This window comes from Delphinus delphis, chromosome 9, assembly GCF_949987515.2.
Source record: "Delphinus delphis chromosome 9, mDelDel1.2, whole genome shotgun sequence".
In the NCBI taxonomy this organism is placed as follows: Eukaryota; Metazoa; Chordata; class Mammalia; order Artiodactyla; family Delphinidae; genus Delphinus; species Delphinus delphis.
In genome coordinates, this window is record NC_082691.1 from 8,052,837 (window position 1) to 8,073,796 (window position 20,960).

A 20,960-nucleotide genomic window follows, 5' to 3' on the forward strand; every position below is an offset into this window, starting at 1 on the left:
ACAGATGACCAGAGACAGAACGTGTTGCCAAGTCCTCCAAAGAGATGTATTGGACTGAATGAATAAAAGATGAGTATGGCTTTCTGAAATCTTCTCCGGTCCAAAACCATTCCTGGTATTCCAGAATAGGTACAATTCATTTCTGATCTACCAGCCATTCAACTACCTATAAAAATGGAATTGATGGTCAGCCCTGTGATTCGAGATTTTTCATGTCCATTGTCAGGACCATCCTCTGGACAGCATCCTATAAAAATGAAAAGGGATATCTTTAACTTCAGAATTTTAAAGCATCCCAAATTTCCACACAACTCATCCAATTCTGTGGAGTGCATTTAAAAAAGAAATCCTGGGGGGGTAAGTGGGGGGATGGTTTGCTGGTATCCTTGAAGACACATAGGCAGAAACAGACTGCAGTGGTTTGGCTACTGTGAAGACTGCTGTGGTGAAGCCTTAGTGTCAGACGTGATTTGTATTTCGAGAGATTTGTGATTTATGAAGCGCGTTCATGTCCACGATCTTATTACTTCCCACAACTACCCTGTCAAATGCATCAAGCTGGTCTGATTTCAACCAGCGGGAACACCGAGACCCAGAGGGTTGCGATAACTGGCTGGAGATCATCCCATAATGATACATCACCATCTTCACAGTGATAGGGCAGATGTTTGATGCTGTCACTGGAAACCTTCCACAATCCCTCCCGGGCCTTCCTGGGATTCATAAACATCAGTTAACTCCCAAGAAAGCGGATATATTATGCACAGGTGTCCTAACTCAGTATATTTTTTAAAAGTCATAAACTGGGCTTGGGCTTATTTTCATGGCTAGGAGGAGAATCAGGAGGAAGGAAGTCAACCAGTTTGGGTATTCTGTGCCCCAACTCAAAAATAAAATAGGTGTCATTTGAAAGTCTTCTGCTTGTGAACTTAATTAGAGCTACCTGAGTTTGCAAATGTGCCGAGGCTTGGCACGTTTAGTCCAGTAGGCGTATTACAGTGCACGTGGCAAATCATCAAGTATTTAAGAGGACTTTCTGAGTATTACATGTGCATATTGCAAGTTGCAATGTAGATCGAAATTCAGTTTGACAACAGTCTTTGGACGCCTACAAACTGAGAACTATTTATTAGTTATGAGATCAAATATGATCAAATAAGGAACTCCTGATAAAATATAAAGTGTTGGAAAATAAAGAAACATCTTTTTCAAAATCATAATGAGACTTTTCCCCTTCCACACAACCTTTGATTAAACACACAGTGAAAACTTAAATACTGTTTTGTATTAACGCTTACTATTCTCCCAATTATTTCATTATAACTGAACCGTAGATCTAGTTTCCTACCAACTGTTGTGTGTATTAAATAAGTTTCACAGGCTAGTCGGGTGCCGTAATCACAATTTATAACATTTTTCTATGGGATAAACTTACTCTCTGCTCCCCGAAATGGAAAAATGTATTGATAGATCAGGAAGAAAATGGAACTTGGGAACTCTTCACTTCTGTCATCATCTGAGGAGAAACCATGTGTGTGCGATGCATGGCGTCTCCCAGGGGCTGCCGTATGCAGCTGTTCTGAGCAACACTGATGTGCTCAAGCTGCAGCTTACTCGCCTTTCTAACACTTTCTATATATAGTACTTCATTCAGTTATTTCTAATTTTTTTTTTTTTTTTTTTTTTTGCATTACGCAGGCCTCTCACTGTTGTGGCCTCTCCCGTTGCGGAGCACAGGCTCCGGACACGCAGGCTCAGCGGCCATGGCTCACGGGCCCAGCCGCTCCACGGCATGTGGGATCTTCCCGGACCAGGGCACGAACCCGCATCCCCTGCATCGGCAGGTGGACTCTCAACCACTGCGCCACCGTGGAAGCCCCTATTTCTAATTTTTAAACCGCTTTCATAAAGCCGTTTAACATGCAAAACTTTGAAAATCATTTCTCCATTTTTATGAAGTGTATTTTATTATAAATGTCCTTCTTTTGGCCTTGTTCAACACAGATTTTTGTAAATGATCTCCTCGATAATGTTTTATTATAAAGAACTATATGGTCACTATAGAAAATTTGAAAAATGGAGAAACTGTAAGGAGGAAATAAGAAAAACCCAGAATCCCACTATTCATAAAAGGCTGTTGTTAACAGCGTTTGGTGTATTTTCCTCCTGTCATATTTCTGTGCATTTTTGAATAGTTGAAATGTATATACATGCCCGTTTTGAAATTGCCACCATAATACAGTTTCAATAAGGCAAAAGAAATGATAAATCCTGATATGATGAAACCTCTAGCAAACTCGGAGTATCTTTTCCTTATTTATTTTTAAATCCATTATGTAAATATCTTATTTGAGATTTCCTTAAACCTTTTCAGGATGAAAGTGGGCAAAATCTTCCTCTGGCTTTTAAAGCTTAATCAAATATGTTACCTAGCCTAGAAAGATTTTACGATAACCCTCCAGGAAGTTGTGAGGACTGGCAGTCTTCTGAGACATCCTGTGTCCTCCTCCACCACCACCAGACACACGGAAACAGGAGAGGCAGAGGGACCCGTGTCAAGTCATCCAAGACTTTGGTCACGTGGCCACCATTGACCCATTGCTTCCACGTCTAAAATGTAAATGCAACATGTGTATTCACATCCCAGCAGTCAGTCCAATGAGATATATCTGTACATATTCCACCTCTCCCCATTCTGTGTGTGTATTTGCATAAACAAATAATAATTTTAAGTAGTGATAAATGCTAAGAAGAAAAATCAGGAAAATGTGATAGAATGCAATGGTGGGGACTTCAGCTATTCTGGTTCCAGACAGGCTTTTCTGAAGGGATGTCACGTCCATTGAGTTGGAATCTCAGTGATAAAAAGGGAGACAAAGATGCAAAGAGCTGGGGAGAAAGGGAAGAGCATTCCAAGCAGATGGAACAGACCTGAAGGGAGCAGGAACCTGGCGCCGGGGAGAAATGGGGGCAGGGGGGTGTGTCGGGGGAGAACATACGTGGCTGGGCCGGTGGACGGGGGAGGGAGCCTGAGAGGATGTGGGGAGGCCGCGGGCAGGGGCCCGTCCCGTGTTCTGATGATACTGGGAAACCTGGATCGTGCAAACCAAGAGCAGTGCAATGTGATTTCTGCTTCAAAATGAGGTGCTCTGTGGAAAACGGGGTAACAGTAAAAACAGACAAGTTCGGAGAAGGGGATAGATTGGCAACAGCCCAGTGACTTTGGTTGCAGTTGAAGTGTAGAGAAAACAAATTAAACCAATTATGAGTTTACTTAGGCAATTCCCCAAGCGTCTAAGTGGATTTGGAGAGATCTGGAGAAACCTGTTTTCATGTTGTGTCTTAATCAGCCATACACATTTGCCCGGGCTTGTGGGCAAAGAGAAGGGCCCACTCCCACACTGACACAGGAAAGCCACAGGCTCTCCCCCTCACATCAGGGGTATCTCAAGACTTAAAGGAGGCAGATTGTTTTATTTTCAGTTAAGATAGTTTGGGGGGTTCTTGAGAAAACGAACAGCCTGACTCTGGATCAGCTCTCAGTGTCCGAGTGTAATACGCAGATAACTTCCCGTAAGACTCCCTGGAAGCCACGTGAAGCCCGGCACCAGGATGAATCTCAGAAACGCCTGCTGTGCAGGGGACCTGACACCAAAGGACGGTGCAGCGTGATTCCAGGAGAACGAGGTCCCCAAACAGGCAGAACTATTCTAAGTGAAAACAGATCACGGTGTGTGGTGTCTGGGGCAGGGATTGTTGGGGCAGGGCTGTGAGGGAGCTCCTAGGGTAACCGTGATGTTCCAGGGGTAACAGGTTACACGGGTGCATGCATTTGTTGAAACTCATCAATGCTACACTTACGACTGATTATCTCACTGTTTGTGATATTACCTCGACAACAGCTGTCCACTCATGTTGAACTGTAACCAGTGGCATGTCAGGGTGAAGGGTACCGACATCTGTACCTTACTTTAAAATGCATCCAAAAAATAAGATGGATAGCTACGTGATAAAGTAAACGTAGTAAAATGCTACTTTAAGGATGTTCACAGTACAATTCTTTTAGCTCTTCTGTCCGTTTATGAATCATCGTAATAAACTGTGAAGGTGAAAAGCTAAGTGCTTTGCAGGGCCCTACTGTTCTTGGTTCAGTAGGATTTGTCTTCACATTTGCAGGAGGGAGAGCAAATCCCTAGTATGCTGTACGGAGCTTGACACAAACACTTTTAATTGTCTGGTTTTCAACTTCATAGCCCTAAGGTCATATTAAATTTCTATTTGAATCAATTGCTTAAATATGCCTAAATGCATATTTTAATGAAATTCTTAAAGTACAATGTATTTCTTTTTCTTTCTTCTTATGATTGGATAAATATCCTTCAGACGAAGAATAAAGTAACTCTGTTTAATGCCCAGTATTTGAGTAAGCCAATCGGCAGATTCAAACATGCCCAGTTCAGACAGCACCTTAGGACAAGGACACGTCCACAGGGGCCCCCAACGTCTGTCCAGAGGCACCTTATGTCAAACAACCGTCACAGTTCCCAGTAGTTAGCTGTAGCAAAAGAAAGTTGAAGCTTTTGTGTTCATTCCATCCTCAGAACCATTCTGGGAGGCCAGAATTGTTTTCACCAAGTCAGTACTTGAGGAAAGCGTGGCGTAGAGCTCGGGGAAGTCGTTCAGTGTTGCATAAGGATGAAGGGCTGACCAAGAAACTTCCTCCCGGCTGAGCTAAGCGCTCTCACTCTTGCAGTTTTGTCTTAAATCTGCCTCACTAGTTAGTGATTTTTACTTTTTAATATGACTGATTCAATATTCTCACATTGAAATTTTCTCACTGCTTTATATTACATAACATGAGATATTTGGTATAAAGACGGAGCCAAGATTATACTTTGTTCAGTCAAGAAACCTAGGCCAGGCCATTCCCATCCTCACCCTAGATTTGCTGTCTCCTTCTGGGCACATGACAGGGGAGGCCTCAGAAGAAACAGCCTTGTAAAATTTTCTTTTGATACTTTAGTAATTAACCCCAGAACAGAACTCAAGATGGACTTGCCTTACGCTGAATCAAATAGGTGTCAACTGCTTTTTCTCAAGGACAAACATGTTGGACGGTTGGACCATTTTTTGCCATTATCAAAAAATAAATCAACATCTTGCCTGACAGTTTAGGTCTATTTCCTCAAAATAGGTTTTCCAAAGTGGAACATCATGACATGGAATTTAAGCATATTTATTTGTTTACACAGGTTGTCCAGTTGCTTCTCAGAATGTTTTACAGATTAACCTTCCTATCCATAATGTGTAATGTTGCTATTATCTTCCAGATACAGGATCTTTTATGAATGTAAAAGTAATTCATACTAATTGTAAACAGTGAAGGGTCATGGTAGGTATTCATCAAATAAATACTCGTTCAGCACTTTTTGAATGAGTGAATGACAACACAATTACAGTCTTCTTGCAATTATTTTCTTCTATAACAGGCTAAACTGACATGGCACGTTTTCCTTTTCTACTGATGAAAGTCACTTTTGCGTGATTTAATAATAAAAATTCTTTGGTTCAGCAAAGAGAAATTTACAAGCTAGTACCCCTGATCCTTTAAAATGAAAGTAGATGGGATTGTTTTCATCCTTCCGTGTACAGAAGAAACGCTTCAGAAATGCGCTCCAACACCCAGTTCTAGTCAATACTGGTCACCTGGCTGGTGTGAAGGGCATGATGGATACTTGGGGCTCCCTAGACCAGAGCTGACCAGTTAGGCTGAAATTTAGAGACCATGGTCTGTCAGCTGGAAGGCAGCTTTTGTTCCAAGGTGTGCCGACAGAAAGGTCACCCTTTATCATCAAAACCCTGTACTTCCGTTGGTGGTGGCATCTTTAAGGTCCTTAGAATTGGGAAATCAGTCTGGCCCCATCCACGTGCATTGCAGCCAACTGTGTACAGCGGTTCCAACTTGAGGTTCCCATCAGAGCGGTCCACACTCTTGGCGGAAAGCAGCCAGGGGTGTTGGGTCCATCCCGTGTTATGGTTGGAAGAGTGATGGAATCACTGTGCCCTGGGGCCACTGCCGGGGGGCTCTGTCTTGTGGGCCGTCGCAGTTCCCGTGTGAACGTTCTCTCTACCACCAGATTTGAATGAGACCACAGAAGGGGAAAAGAGGGAAATCCCCACACAGTTAAAGAGGAAGTAAGGGTTGCTTCATATTTACTGTTGGTGTAAATGCTTTGCATTGATTGTGTGGTATCTGAACACGGGCTCGCTGCCGTGGCACTAAAATGCAAGAGCGGACGGTGATGCTCTTCGGAACACTTCTGTGGGGAGGGGACGAAGGACCTATCAAAGAGGAATGAAGACTTGAGGAGAGTTCCTGAAGGGAGTCCCTGCATATTGACTCTGGCCTTGGTGTTGTTCTCGACCACCTGGTTGCAGGTTGCATCCGTGGAAGAGCCTGGCCTGGTCTGAATCTAACTTCCAAAGCCAGGGGCCCTATTTCTTCACTTACGATAATTTGGGTTCAAAGTACAGTCCCTTAACAGCTCCCTGCTTCAAAAGGCCCGAACCTCTGTGTTTTCTTTTGCTTGCCTGTACATGTTGTTCAAAGAGCTAGGTTTATAAACACGGCTTTATTATAATCCTCTCCTTTGCTTTTAAAGATAGACTACCAAACGTATTTTCATAGTCTAACTTTGTCCCCTAATTTAAAATGTTTTCCTATATTAAGTTTGATACCTGGAAACGTCAGGGAGTTAACCGTGCCAAGGCCACATCCCGGCAGGGGATGCAAAACCCTCGTACCTGCGCCTGGGTGGGTGGGCTCCTTGGAGTGTAGGCAAACACAAAGGCGTGTGGTTTCTTAGTAGCTGAGTGTGTTTTTTAAATATATGTTTTCATGTCGTCATTTTCTAAATGTTATATAATATTTGATTTCATTCTTTGGTGCATTCGTTTAGAATATCTTTCATCTCCAGCCAGTGGGTTTCAGTTTACACTCTTGTCATTGATTTTAGGTTGTACAATGTTATGGTCAGAAAATACGTTTGTAAATATTCTTTGAGCACGCAATAATGTGACATGCAATTTTCTGCAAAGTAAAAAGTTCATTATATAGTTGTTAACTCATCATTGTAATGCTGAGTTGCATATTATGATATATTTTTTGTTTACTAAAGCTCTTATAGACTGTTTTATCTTAAAGATTTTCACAGAATTCCCATCTATTGCCCCTTGAACTTTTAACAGTTTTAAACAATTCCACGCATTATAGAGATGAACTAGTCCTTATTATGAACTGCACCTTATGTAAACTTTTAAACATTTTTTGTCACATTTGTCCTGAGTGGCCTTCGATCAGAATATGTCGTAAGTCACTGAAGTGTGCAGTTAGTTGAAGATCGTGAATATCGTTTTACTTTAGTTTTGCTCTTCTACTTGGCATTTCATGTGATACCTTTTTTCCTCTTGTTTCCAGTTTGCCAAGGGACAAGTAACAAGCTCACCCAGTTGGGCACTTTTGAAGACCACTTTCTCAGCCTCCAGAGGATGTTCAATAACTGTGAGGTGGTCCTTGGGAATTTGGAAATTACCTACATGCAAAGTAGTTACAACCTTTCTTTCCTAAAGGTTAGTTCAATGAATTTGATTCTTACCCAAATATAGTAGAAGTAAATATAAGTAGATAAAGGCCTTGGCAGAATTTAACTGGCAGTGTATTTACTTTTGCTGTGGCAATTATAAGTCCTAGGGACCTACACATGCAAGTTTTATGAAAAGGCCACTTTACCAGCTAGTGTCAAGTTATAGCTGTAAAAGAACAACAAAGAGAAACAGACTGGTCTGGCATTCAGTGATCATCGTGGACACTAATCTTTTAACCATCACTTCAACCATGGTATCCTGACATACTGGCTCTTTTAAAAAAAGAAAAAAAAAAGGAAAAAACTCCTGCTTTGTAGCATTTGTCTATTTCCTGGGTATAAATACCCCCACCATGGTTGATTTCCAGCTACCAAGAGTTTAACAACTCATTCACAAAATTCCCAAATGTTTCACAGTAGGCTCTAACGAGCCAATGGGAATCAGCCCTGAAGGCTTCTGAGTTTGGTGTAAACTTAGGATTTGATTGGTTTTCTTCTGGGTTTGTTTGGTTTTTTTTAATAGGAAAACCTGCAAGACAGATAGAAAATAAATTAATAAAACATTTCCATTTTCATCTCAGTGTGTTGAACAGCAAGCAAAATGAAAGTCACAGCATTCCTAAGTAATACACATGGTCCTTTGTTACTGTTATCAAGCTCAAAAGGCAAAAATGCAGGAATCAGGGCTTCCCTGGTGGCGCAGTGGTTGAGAGTCTGCCTGCCGATGCAGGGGACACGGGTTCGTGCCCCGGTCCAGGAAGATCCCACATGCTGCGGAGTGGCTGGGCCCGTGAGCTATGGCCACTGAGCCTGCGCGTCTGGAGCCTGTGCTCCGCAACGGGAGAGGCCACAACAGTGAGAGGCCTGCGTATAGTAAAAAAAACAAACAAAAACAAACCAAAAAAACGCAGGAATCATTGTAAATTCTGTCACCTCCCATGGGATCCAGTGGTAATCACCTGCCTGCTTTGCATCTGTCAAACACTCCTGTTCAGCTCGGTGTCCTGGGCTCTCTGGACCCGTTTCAGATCTTGCATTTGTGAGTTCCTCAAAAGAGAAATAATATGTTTATGTTTTATCTCCTTAGACCATCCAGGAGGTTGCTGGCTATGTACTCATTGCCCTCAACACAGTGGAGACGATTCCTTTGGAAAAGCTGCAGATCATCAGAGGAAATGTGCTCTATGAAAACACCCATGCCTTAGCGGTCTTATCCAACTACGGTGCAAATAAAACGGGACTGAGGGAGTTGCCCATGAGAAACTTACAGGGTGAGAGGCCAGGGAATGGGGAAGCTATAAATGCAGAGAGTGACCTCGGATGGTACTCAGCAGACTTGGTGCTTTTCTGAATTCCATTCAGAGAAGACATTTATTCATCAGACACAGATGTATTTGCGTGCCAGCCATGTGCAAGATACAGCAGGTAGAAGTCGCTAAGAAGATAGTAGATGGTGGGGTGGGAAGGGAAGATTTAAGCCAAGTACCAGTTCTCCCTGGTTCGTGGAAAAGTATCCAGGGAGTTCGTAAAAAGTGGTAAAGGTTCCGGAAAAAAGAGTATGACCAGGTGACCGGAGCTGGAATGCTTAGGTAGTCTGCCAGTCTTACTACCTGGACCTCAGGTATAAGGGACATACATTAAAAAAATCAACCCTTATTTGAGACGTTTTCCAAATTAATGCTGATATCCAGAAAGCCATTTTTAAGTTAAGGATAGGGAATAAAGGTATTACAGGAGAAGTTTGAATTCTCGTGAGTAGGGCACTTGTGTGAGTTCTGTGAGAGGAAACTACAGAAGATGAAGAAAAGACGTCAAGTTGATTTTTAAAAATTGAGGGTAACAGTGATCGTGCCCTCACCACGCAGCAGGTGCAGTGCCAGCTGTGTTAAATTGGTAACTTCACTTCATGCCCACGGCCTTCCTTGAAAGCCAGTGGTGGCTCTACCACTTTCCAGGTAAAGAAATGGTGGCAAAGTAACCCTCCTGAAGTCCCACATGAGCGAAAGGACGGCCGGCGATGGCCACCCAGTCTGTGCCCCCAGAGCCCTTGCCTTCGCATCTTCCACGCAGCTCTGACGAGCTGGGGGGCCAACCCCAAATGGGGGATGAGAGCAGAGGATGCACGACAGAGTGAGGGTGCTGGGCAGGGAGGGGCCTGGTCCCAGGCCGCGGTGCTGGGATGGCTGAGTGTCCAAGCCCCACGGAGCCTGACGTCTGCTGTCCAGGTTGCCTCCTGGGCTCTGCATTCAGGAGGCGGCCTTAGGGCTTCCCACACCCTCGCCTGCTGGGCGCAGCTCTGGCGCTGGGTTGTGCTGTCCGTGCTCGGTTGTGCTCCGCCTGCCTGGATGCCCATCTTGCCTCATGCTGTCGCTGTCTCGTGGCGACAGGCAGAGGTGGGTGGGAGCGGACTGGCGGGTTCCAGCCCCGGCTCCATTGCTCACCAGCCAGGCACCCGGGAGCGTGTTCTCTGTGTCTTCAAAAATGGGGATGGGGCTTCCCTGGTGGCGCAGTGGTTGAGAGTCTGCCTGCTGATGCAGGGGACGCGGGTTCGTGCCCCGGTCCGGGAAGACCCCACATGCCGCGGAGCGGCTGGGCCCGTGAGCCATGGCCGCTGAGCCTGTGCATCCGGAGCCTGTGCTCCGCAATGGGAGAGGCCACAACAGTGAGAGGCCCGCATATAGCAAAAAAAAAAAAAGGGGGATGAACGATGGTGACAGACTTCCGAGGGTGGCTGAGAAGACTAAGTGAATTACTCCAGATAAAGCGCTGGGCAGACGTTTCTTCGCCTGGTATTATTTCCGTTGTGGGTATTGGGGTAGTATCAATCCCGATTATTTCATGTTATTAAATAATCCTCTAATGTGGGTTACTGGACGAGAATTACACACTGTTATTGATAAGTAACGCGGGCCTCTGGTCCTCGCCACGCTGCCCGCGGCTTCTGTCGGGCCCTCGGCCTCCCCGCTGGCGCTCTCCTGGCCCCTGATCTGTCGTCCCGAGGGTCCCGCTGCCCTGACGTCTCTCTTCTGCGTCTCCAGTGCTGACCTCTCATCAGTTTATCCCTTGACTCTGGCTCCCTCCTGGTGAACGTTTTCACTTGGTTGTCCTGCTGCCGTCTCTGACTTCGCATCCAAAGCTCCCTTTCCGACCCCCCAGCCTGCCTCTGTAGCCCCCGCCCCACCCCCACCCCCCCACCCCCACCCACCACCACACCCCCACCACACCCCACCACACCCCCACACCCCCACCACACCCCACACCCCACCCCTGTCTGCCGAAGGAACCGCCCCCCTGAGCCCTCGGGGCCTGTGCTGCGGTTGTATGTCCACTGGAGCCCGCAGCGCCCGCCCTCCCTCAGGTTCCTCCACGTGCTGCCGCCGTCAGCCTTCAGGAAATGTCATTCTTTCCATCAGCCTCAGAGAGCTTCCCAGGGAGAACCCTTCCTCTGCCACGTCCTTTTCCCGCTGTGGGTTGCTGGGCATTTACCTATGTATCTAGATTTGAGTCACAGCCAGAGAACCGTGTGAGGATTAGCTCAGGTCATGCATATAGCCCAACTGGCCCCTGTTGTGAGTCGTGGTCCGCTGTGGACCTGAGGTCATTAACTGTGTCTCCCACGCATGTCGCTTCTTAGAAAGGGACCAACAGAAATCACTCATCTCCGCTGACCCCGCAGCTCTTGGTGCTGTGCTCTGTGTACACAAGTCATTCAGGAAATAAACACAAATGTCATGGATAAAACACTTGTCCTGTGCTCAGGCTTGACTTTTCATATCACCCCTGATTTTTCATGTCCTCCCAGCTCTTCCTTTGAACAGTTGAACAGGTTTGCATCTTGGCATTCCCGGCGCCCGTCCTGTCTCTTCCTCACACGTACACACCCTTCTGCTGCACCTCACTCCCACCCCCTTTTCTCCAATGAAATACTGCCAAAGCCCCTCACAGCATCCTCCCTTCCACCCGCCCTTCCTGTTGCATCTGCCATTTCACATCGTCATCACACGGTCATTCCAGTTCTGCCCTTTCACATCGTCATCACACAGTCATTCCGGTCCAGCCCAGACCAACCTCCCCGGGAACCACCGACTCACGGTACACTTGTCGTTTACGCTAAGTGACTAAAGCATTATCTTCTTTCCTCCCCATATTTCGAAATTCTGATCATTCACGGTTCAAAGACCCAGGGCAGGGGAACCCTGACTCTTCCACAGAGGAGTCCATCAGGTTATTTTCCGCTGCCTCCGGTGAAGTTCCAAGGGGAGTCTCGTTTGCAGGTTGCCGTCTTTTAGCAGAAGGCAAAACGTGAAGAAACGCGTGCATACTTCAGGAGAATTTAGGAGAGATAGCGCGTTTGTTCACGGTGGTTCCTTTCTCACGCAGAGATCCTGCAAGGCGCCGTGCGATTCAGCAACAACCCTGTCCTCTGCAACATGGACACCGTCCAGTGGAGGGACATCGTCAACGCCGACTTTCTAAGCAATATGTCGATTGAATTTCAGAGCCAGCTGAGCAGATGTAAGTGTTCCACATGACCCCTGCCCCCAGCCTGCAGCTCTTAAGGTGGGCAGAGCTGTGGAGCTGGGGTGGGGATCAGGAAAGCAGAGTTAACATTACGTTACAATAATCTAATACAAAAGTAAATATTGGTAGTAAACAGATTATATGCTCACTAGAAGACGGAGGGGAAAAAAACCTGTTTTTCATGGTGACACCTCCCCTGCTGGCAGATCACCCGCCCCCACTCCCACCCCAGGACAGCTAAGCCCTCATGGGGCATTGAGAAGAGCCCGGCCTGTCACCCCTGGCGAGGGGGCTTCTCACGTCTTGTGTGAGGAGACTGCCTAGGCTTTTGTGAGCTTCTGACTTGCTGCTGAGACTCAAAGTAGCTCCAGGCCCTCTGGAAGCTTTGGGGCTGAGCTCTGTCCTCCTGCTGCCGGGCCTGGGCACTCCTACATGGAGCCCTGCAGCAAAATTGGGGAGCGTACGGTGACGAGTTTGTCCATATTTAGTGCCCGTTACCTAGTCCCTGCCATTCATCAGTAAAGCAGCCCATGCAGGGGAGAGGCTGGCCAGGGCCAGGCTGCAGGCCAGGGCTGCCCCATTAGCGCTGTTGGCAGTGGGAAACTCCGAGGACTCTAAGCTCCGCTTAGCCGGCTGCCTTCCTGATCTCGCTGACCTTTCGGTCTTGAAAATAAGAAGCCATCGTCGTTTCCTGTTTCTGTTTCTCTATAACTATGCAGTGGATGCATGGGTGTTTGTTTTTGCTTTTTGGGGGTTTTTGGGGGTTTTTTTGGTCTCAGAATTTGGAGATGATACGGATCTTAAAAATCAACTGGAGGGCTTCCCTGGTGGCGCAGTGGTTGAGAGTCCGCCTGCCGATGCAGGGGACACGGGTTCGTGCCCCAGTCCGGGAAGATCCCACGTGCCGCAGAGCGGCTGGGCCCGTGAGCCATGGCCGCTGAGCCTGCGCGTCCGGAGCCTGTGCTCCGCAACGGGAGAGGCCGCAACGGTGAGAGGCCCGCGTACCGCAAAAAAAAAAAAAAAAAAATCAACTGGAGCTGCTTTGTTTTTTCTTTGATTTGATTGATTGATTATGATAAAATACCCTTAACATAAAATTTACCATCTTAATCATCATTTTTTAAAAATAAGGACCTTTTTTCCTTTTGTGTATTTTTGTGGTGAACTTTTTTTCTTTAATATTCTGTATTTTATTTATTTATCTTGGTTGTGCTGGTCTTAGTCGTGGCAGGTGGGCTCCTTAGTTGCGGCTCACTGGCTCCTTCAGTTGTGACACGTGTGCTCCTTAGTTGCGGCTCACAGGCTCCTTAGTTGTGTCATGTGAACTCTTAGTTGCGGCATGCATGTAGGATCTAGCTCTCTGACCAGGAGTAGAACCCACGTCCTCTGCATTGGAAGGCAGGTTCTTTACCTCTGTGCCACCAGGGGAGTCCCCATCTTAACCTTTTTTTCTTTTTTCGGTACGCAGGCCTTGTTTATAATAAATTTTGAGAGCAACTTATGTATTTAAAAAGAAGAGATTGGTTAAATAAATTGTGGTTCAGCCATGCCATTAAAAATTCATGTTAGGTAGAAAGATATTTACTTTTTTTTTCAGGTTTTTCTCTTTTTTTTTAAATTTATTTATCTATTTTTGGCTGCTTTGGGTCTTCGTTGCTGCGCACGGGCTTTCTCTAGTTGCAGCAAGCAGGGGCTACTCTTCGTTGCAGTGCGCGGGCTTCTCATCGCGGTGGCTTCTCTTGTTGCGGAGCACGGGCTCTAGGCGCGCGGGCTTCGGTAGTTGTGGTGCACGGGCTTCAGTAGTTGTGGCTGTCAGTCTGTAGTGCACAGGCTCAGTAGTTGTGGCGCACGGGCTTAGTTGCTCTGTGGCACGTGGGATCTTCCCAGACCAGGGATCGAACCCGTGTGCCCTGCATTGGCAGGCGTATACTTAACCTCTGCACCACCAGGAGTCCCAGAAGGACATTTTAAAGGCATGGAAAAATTGTCATAACGTTTTATCCGTTTTTTTTAAAGTTATAATACAGTGTGTAGTGTGATATTAATTCTTATATGTAGATATACTTATATGCCTATATTGATTACCTCTGGATAGTCTCATTTCTTCTTCTTGCTTTTTTCTATTATCTGTATTTTAAATAATGTCTAATTCTTTTTTTGTCACAGAAGGTTAAGAATAGAATCATAAGCAGACTTTGAATCCCTTGATTGGCAGATGTTTTCCTGTGTTACAGAAAGATGCCATTAAACGTTTTTATTTTAAATATTTTCTTTTATAAACATATTATATGCTTATAATAGAAATTTGGAAAATATGGGGAAGTATAAGGTAAAAACGAAAGATAACGTGATATCATTGTACAGACACAACCACTTTGAACGTATCTATGTGTTACTCTGGCTCTTTCCTCTTAAGTTTCTTTCTCTCTTTCTGTCTCCATCTGTCTCTCTTCACAATGTACAACCCGCACCATCCATTTGGGGCTCGTCCTCCCATCCTTCAGGATTCTGAGAAGTACCAGCATTGCACTGATGCCTTTCACCCCTGGGAGCGATTGTAAACCTTGTCGGTCTTATTGAAGGGGTGCCCTGGTCCAACAATCACTTGGCAAATTGTCAGCTCTTCTGTTTGAAACCGAAATTCCCCAGAGACTGAATTCTTCCTGACTGGGGGAGACTTTGGGACACATGTTAAGTCCCTTGGTTAATGTGTCTTTGCGATGGAAGTGACCTGCATGGCTGATCTCTTTCTAACAAACTTGGTGGTCAGCTCTTCTCTATGTCTGTATATAGAACACTTGGTCCTGAGATTTCTTAATGCCGATGAAAACAGAACACAACTAATGAAATTAAAACCCTTAGTAGCTGTCATTTATAGTCAATCATTTACAAAAACTGCACGAATGGATTGATCCATTACAGATATTTTCAGACAGTAACTTGCAAATTAATAGCTGAAGTTTTAGATAATCAACCAGGTGACACAGACCGTGCACGTCCTACCCTTTGTGTGGCATCCAGGCCTCTCTCTCTTTGGCGTGGAGTCTGGGAGTATTTATTTACAGGACCCCAACTCCTGGGATCCCTGAGGATTGGACACGGCACGAATGTGGTTGGTACATACCCATCCCCCCAGATGAGGCATCCTTAACATCATTGTGGGAGATGCTGGAAGATTCTCCAAGCCTAAGCAGATTTGAAATGTGGACCCATGAGTCCATTTAAATCCCAGTTTTCATGGCCCGTGACCAGTCAATAATCGCTCTCCTCCTCAGTTTCCACAACTGAAATGTAAGTAAAAGCAGTACCTGGTTCTTTTTTTTTTCTCATGAGAGTCTTTTTTAAATCATCTTACAAACCAACCAGTCGAACAAACAGAATAAGAAATTTGAAAGCACTTCCTTGTTTCTAGGATGTGGCTTTGCCTAGGGCCTTGAGAAGGGGCCATCAGTTTCTTGTTCCCTTTCCCTAAAATATGAATTTAACAATTACGTTTATATTTTAGGCCCAAAGTGTGATCCAGTCTGTCTTAATGGAAGCTGCTGGGGTGCAGGGAAGGAGAACTGCCAGAAACGTGAGTCGGGGAGCAGAGTTTCACTGGCCATCTTCTCCCCTTACACTTGCATTTGTTTTCCCTTTGAAGACTCTGAAAGCATTGTTGATTTTAAGGCCCTGTCGTAAGTCAGTGCAAGTGGGCCACCCGTGTACCAGCCATTCTCTCTGAACAGTATGTTTGGCAGGTTTTCCTGGGAATGGGGGCTTGTCTGTGTTACCTGAGTCATGGCATCTCTTACGTCCTCGCCTCTCCTGCCGCCCCCCTCTCTTGAGTACCCACCTCCAGAGAAGCAAGAGTAGCTTCTTCTTCAAGGGGGTGTTTCTGCGGGAATCCTAGTTCGGGAGCGTGAACGGCCAAGGAATCTGGGGACATGTCATCTTGAAAACTTTAAGTCTGATTGTGATGTGACTGTTACGTCCTTTTAAACACTACTTTCTGGCAGGCGTCATGCTATGTGTACATGCTTTCTGTTACCCACCCCCAAACTCAATTCTCATCGGTATCTAATTTAGCAGTCTGAAAGTCCAGAGTTGGTCTGAGTCAGTTTTCCTAAGTGATGAGAAACAAGTAGGAAAAAAAAAAAAAAAAGTACAGTAAGAAAGATCAAGACTCCGTTGAATTTAGCAGAATGTGAATGTTGGGGAACTTAAGCCGCAGAATCACCAGATTGATCCATCTTTCATCCGCTGTTTGCAAGTGCTCTGCGAGGTGCCGGGGAAGGCATCCTTCCTCCCTCCCGAACCCTTCAGCTCACGGATGGCCTCTGCTTCTTTCCAGTGACCAAAGTCATCTGTGCCCAGCAGTGTTCCGGGCGCTGCCGCGGCAGGTCCCCCAGCGACTGCTGCCACAGCCAGTGTGCCGCCGGCTGCACGGGGCCGCGGGAGAGTGACTGCCTGGTAATACCCACCCCAGCGGCTTCTCTGGCCCGAGATTCAGAGAGCCTTCCTGTGACCGAACTGTACTGACTGACGTCTGTAGCCGCAGGGGTGACAAAGCATCTTTTAGTGTCCTGCCTTCCTTCACCACTTACTTGGTGACCTTGGGCAACTTATGTGACCTCTCCGTGCCTCGGTTTCCTTGTCTGACAGTGGTGGAGAGTAAAGTACCTGCCCGTTGAGTGCTCTAAACGGCACAGTGTGTGTGGCCTCCATACCCAGGACCTGGGCATAGAATGAGCCAAACTACGAACTGTGTGTTATGGGCCCCTAATGTCTCTTGTGGCCAGCACCCGCCTCGTCTCACTGTTTACTGCTCCACTCGATTCTCATTACAAACCTAGGGCGCTGATGCCGCAGGGACCCCTGAGATGTGTACGGAGAAGTTAAGGGGCCACACAGACCCCGAGTGGCAGGACAGCTGCGACTCCATTTGTGCCTTTCGCCCCTAAAGCCTCTGCTCTTTCCATCTCGGCTCAGAGACCTCCTGCGCGTATCCCTCCACGCCCACCCCCACCTCCTCGCCCCCCGTGGGGTCCCCATGCCCTCGCTGTTGTCCCTGTTACTGCAGAAAGCTCAAGCGAGACCTAGTGTCCCCGTGGGCCGCGGGGGCCACACATCTGATCATGGGCGCCTTGTGAGTCCCGAGACACCAGGGCGGACAGACGGGGTCCCAGAGTCAGAGCTGAGCGAGCTCCAGACTGGGAGACTCACCTTGGATGGGATCCAAAGGAGTCTGGTTTTCAGGAACAAGGAGGCTAAGTTCCAGAGGCTGGACAGGCCCCCCAGGCTTTGGACTCGGCTGGTCTGGGCCGGTCCTGATGTGCGGCTGGAAGGAGACGGCCCGAGGCTGTTGGTCAGGGCCCCTCTGTGCGTGGTCTGGTCCCCTCTGCACGACACCCCCCTAGTCCAGGTTCTCTGTGTTTGGCAATAAATTCTAAAATGTATCCTCAAGTGTTGTTTAGGAGGGAAACCTGACGTAAGTTAGGCCGAAGAATAATTTCACCGTAGAGTTAACTACTCTCGTGTGTGTACTCCTGCCTGGTTTTGAAAGTTAACGGAGACGTATTTTTCCCTCATCATAATCCGTAAACTCTGACAGCTGGGACAGTGGATTTAAGAAAAACCATGCTTTTAAGAGAAAGGTCTTTCTGACTCTACCGAGAGTACTTTGCTAGATGTGTGTGCTCTGACCAAACACCTGGACGCAGAGAACCGCGGCCGCAGCTCCCCGCACGGAGTCTAACAGCCGCCGCCCCTCCCCTGACAGGTCTGCCGCAGGTTCCGGGACGGAGCCACGTGCAAGGACACATGCCCGCCACTCATGCTGTACGACCCCACCACCTACGAGATGAAAGTCAACCCGCTGGGGAAGTACAGCTTCGGCGCCACCTGTGTCAGGAAGTGTCCCCGTGAGTGCCCCTCGTGGGGACCCTTTCGTTGTCAGGCACCCCGTTACCTGTTCTGTCTCCTGCTGGCATCCCCGCGTCCCCCGCTCACGTGTCCTTGGGTCCCCGTGTCCGCCTCAGCGTAAGGCAGGTGAGGGGACGGCTGCTGCTCCGACCTCGAGTCAGTTCTTGTGTCCTGAGCCCCAGCCGTGGTCGCCCAGAATATCCCATCGTCTGATGGGCACAGACCCATGACCACTGGGCCATTTTCCCGGTTAGCTCTTTGCAGGTATTTAAAAGGTCTAAGTTAGAGAGTAGTTAGAAGACCTGCCTTCTTTAGTGGTTAAACATCTGGTGAAGGTTGTGCCCTTAGGAATACTGCAGAGGGGTTTTTGCTTGTCAGTTGGCTTTGTTTAATCATTTGGGCTTGGGTTTTGCTTAGTTCAATTTGTGCTTTACAGATGACTCTGGTATTTAGGGAAATGGCAACATGAATTATTTCGTGGTAGAGGAAGTGTAGAATTGTCTCATTAAATTGTTTTAGAAACCAATCTTGATTTCCAAGAGGGAAGATGAAGGAAAAAGAAAAAAATGTTTAAGAACAATTGTGAGGGGGAGGTTTGCCCTACCAGATCTGTGAACATGAAATTTTATCAATTTGGAACAGAAAAAAGAACACACAACTAGAATAATAAACCACTGTAAGGTAACGGACAAGCTAAGAAAAATTCCCCACAGTCATGACACAGACATGTACTCTTTGAGAGACAGCTTAACGGGCAGAGTTTAAAGTCCACAGGAAACCACTCAGAGCCTCAGAGAACAAAAGTAGACAGTTTTCAGAAGGAAAATGACAGATGCCCAGCACATAGGTTTGAGGATCCACTTGGGAAAGTTGCAAGGAACACATAGAGTTCCTGAAAAGTATAGACTGATATTTGTGTTAATAGGTTATTAACACAAACACGGCAGCCATGAGACAGTGACCGGCGTCGGGGCTGGTGCCGAGCGTGGGCACCGCCACCCACGCTGGCCGGAGGGGATGAGGGCAGCCCCGGGTGTGGCAGCCCCAGCGGAAGCGTGGTCTTTGTGTAGCTTCCCATTTTTTAATCAATAGTCAAGCTTCAAGCACAAGTCCTGAAGGTAGACCCTACGGGAGCACAGGCTGCAGGGAGGGGGGGAACACGGTGACCAGCGGGCAGGCAGCACCCCGAGCAGCCCGGCACTGCGCCTGGCGGGGAGGCCCTGAGAACCCGTGAACCCCGCATCCCTCTCTGTTTGCAGCCTTTCATTCTTTGTCCTTAAAGTAACCAAAACCAGAGGATCAGCCCGTCATGGAGGGTCCTGAGGCCCAGGAACACCTGGTGCCGCCTTCGCCACCTTCCTTTCACTGTCCCCCAGGTAACTACGTGGTGACGGACCACGGCTCGTGCGTCCGCGCCTGCAGCTCTGACAGCCAGGAGGTGGAGGAGGACGGCGTCCGCAAGTGTAAAAAGTGCGACGGACCTTGTGGCAAAGGTGGGAAGCCGCCCAGTGCGGGCGAGGGGCTGTCTCTGTTCCCTGCCCCCAGACCTTCGGCGTCACGCTCAGACGAGATGGGAGGGGATCTCCCGGCTCGAAAACGTGTCCCTTCCTTTACGCTCTGCCCTGTTTCTGGGTGTCCTCAATGCCAGTGTATCCCTGCTTATCCTGTACTTTATGTTTTATCGAGAAATTTTTCCAACAACACCCAGAAACGTTGCAAGAATAGTGTAATGAACACCCATATGCCCTGCACTTAACTTTACCAATTTTCAGTAATCGCCACGTTGCTCTCCCTCTGTGTCTGTGTGTGTGTGTGTGTGTGTGTGTGTGTGTGTGTGTTTTCTGAGCCCAGTGACAATTACAGGTGTTATAACACTTCACCCTACGTTCGCCAGCACACTTTCCTACACACGGGACATTCCCCTAAGTAACAAAAGACGGCTTCACTCTCATCTCGAGTTTAACATCGATTCAGTGCAATTCTAGTTTTCAGTTTAATTTCAACTCCCCCACTGTCCCAATACATCCTTTTTAGCTGCTTTTCGATCCAGAGTCCAGCTGAGGGCTGTGGGTTCCATGCTCTTCCTTAAATCAGAACCATTTCTCAGCCCCCTTTTCCCCGATGCTGTGCAGAGTTGAGGCCGGGTGTTTTGCAGGATGTCCCTTGTCTGCCCTGGGCATGGTTTTCCTCCAGGCGGGACTCAGGTGGGCAGGAGCATTTCCCCTCATTGCGTCCCACCAGGGGGCACAGCCATTTCATCCCGTTACCACGATGACAAATTCGATGATTTGCTTGAAGTAGCATCAGTCAGATTTCTTGGTGGTTATAAAGGAGTGATTTCCTATTTCTATCATGTCTTCTACATTTATTAGTTGATATTCTTTTCTAAAATAGCTTTTTTAGTACCCACGTGAGGTCATTGAATCCTTTTTTTATTCAGTTTATGGTAATCCCTCCTGTCATCATTCACTTTGATGTCCAGACTGTCTTCTATGTGGCCTGTGGGAGCCTCCCCAGTTGGCACCTGAGTCCTTTGGGCACGTGGCAGGCCTAGACCACGTCTTCCAGTTCCGCATCTACACTCTTTGTACCTTGCCACTTAAACTTAGCATACCCTGGAGATCACTCCAGATAACTTCGTATGAATCTTCCTCATCCTACTTTGCAGCTGCTGGGCACTCCCCGAACCCTATCCATAATCCCCTATATCCTATCCCCTCTACCATAATTTATCCAGCCAGTCTCCCTGTATATGGTCGTTTAGATTGTTTCCGCTGTTTTGCTGTTAAAAAAAAATGCCTCAATGAATAACTGCTTATCTTGAACATCTGCCTCAGAGGCCACCTTCCCTAAGAAGCATCTGTGATTTCAGCTGAAACTGATTACCACCTC

The 20,960-nt window shown here is 47.1% G+C and overlaps 1 protein-coding gene across 3 annotated transcripts in view; it reads left to right on the top strand.

The window, feature by feature from the left end:
- Positions 1-20,960, top strand: part of EGFR (epidermal growth factor receptor) — a 190,633-nt gene that overhangs the window by 120,480 nt on the left and 49,193 nt on the right. For all 3 annotated transcript variants that reach the window (XM_060020118.1, XM_060020115.1, XM_060020116.1), the window contains exons 2-8: positions 7,478-7,629; positions 8,731-8,914; positions 12,024-12,158; positions 15,670-15,738; positions 16,498-16,616; positions 17,926-18,067; positions 19,445-19,561. In XM_060020118.1, the coding sequence (XP_059876101.1) occupies positions 7,549-7,629; positions 8,731-8,914; positions 12,024-12,158; positions 15,670-15,738; positions 16,498-16,616; positions 17,926-18,067; positions 19,445-19,561 (847 nt within the window). In that variant the 5' untranslated portion in view covers positions 7,478-7,548. The remainder of the gene's footprint in view (positions 1-7,477; positions 7,630-8,730; positions 8,915-12,023; positions 12,159-15,669; positions 15,739-16,497; positions 16,617-17,925; positions 18,068-19,444; positions 19,562-20,960) is intronic.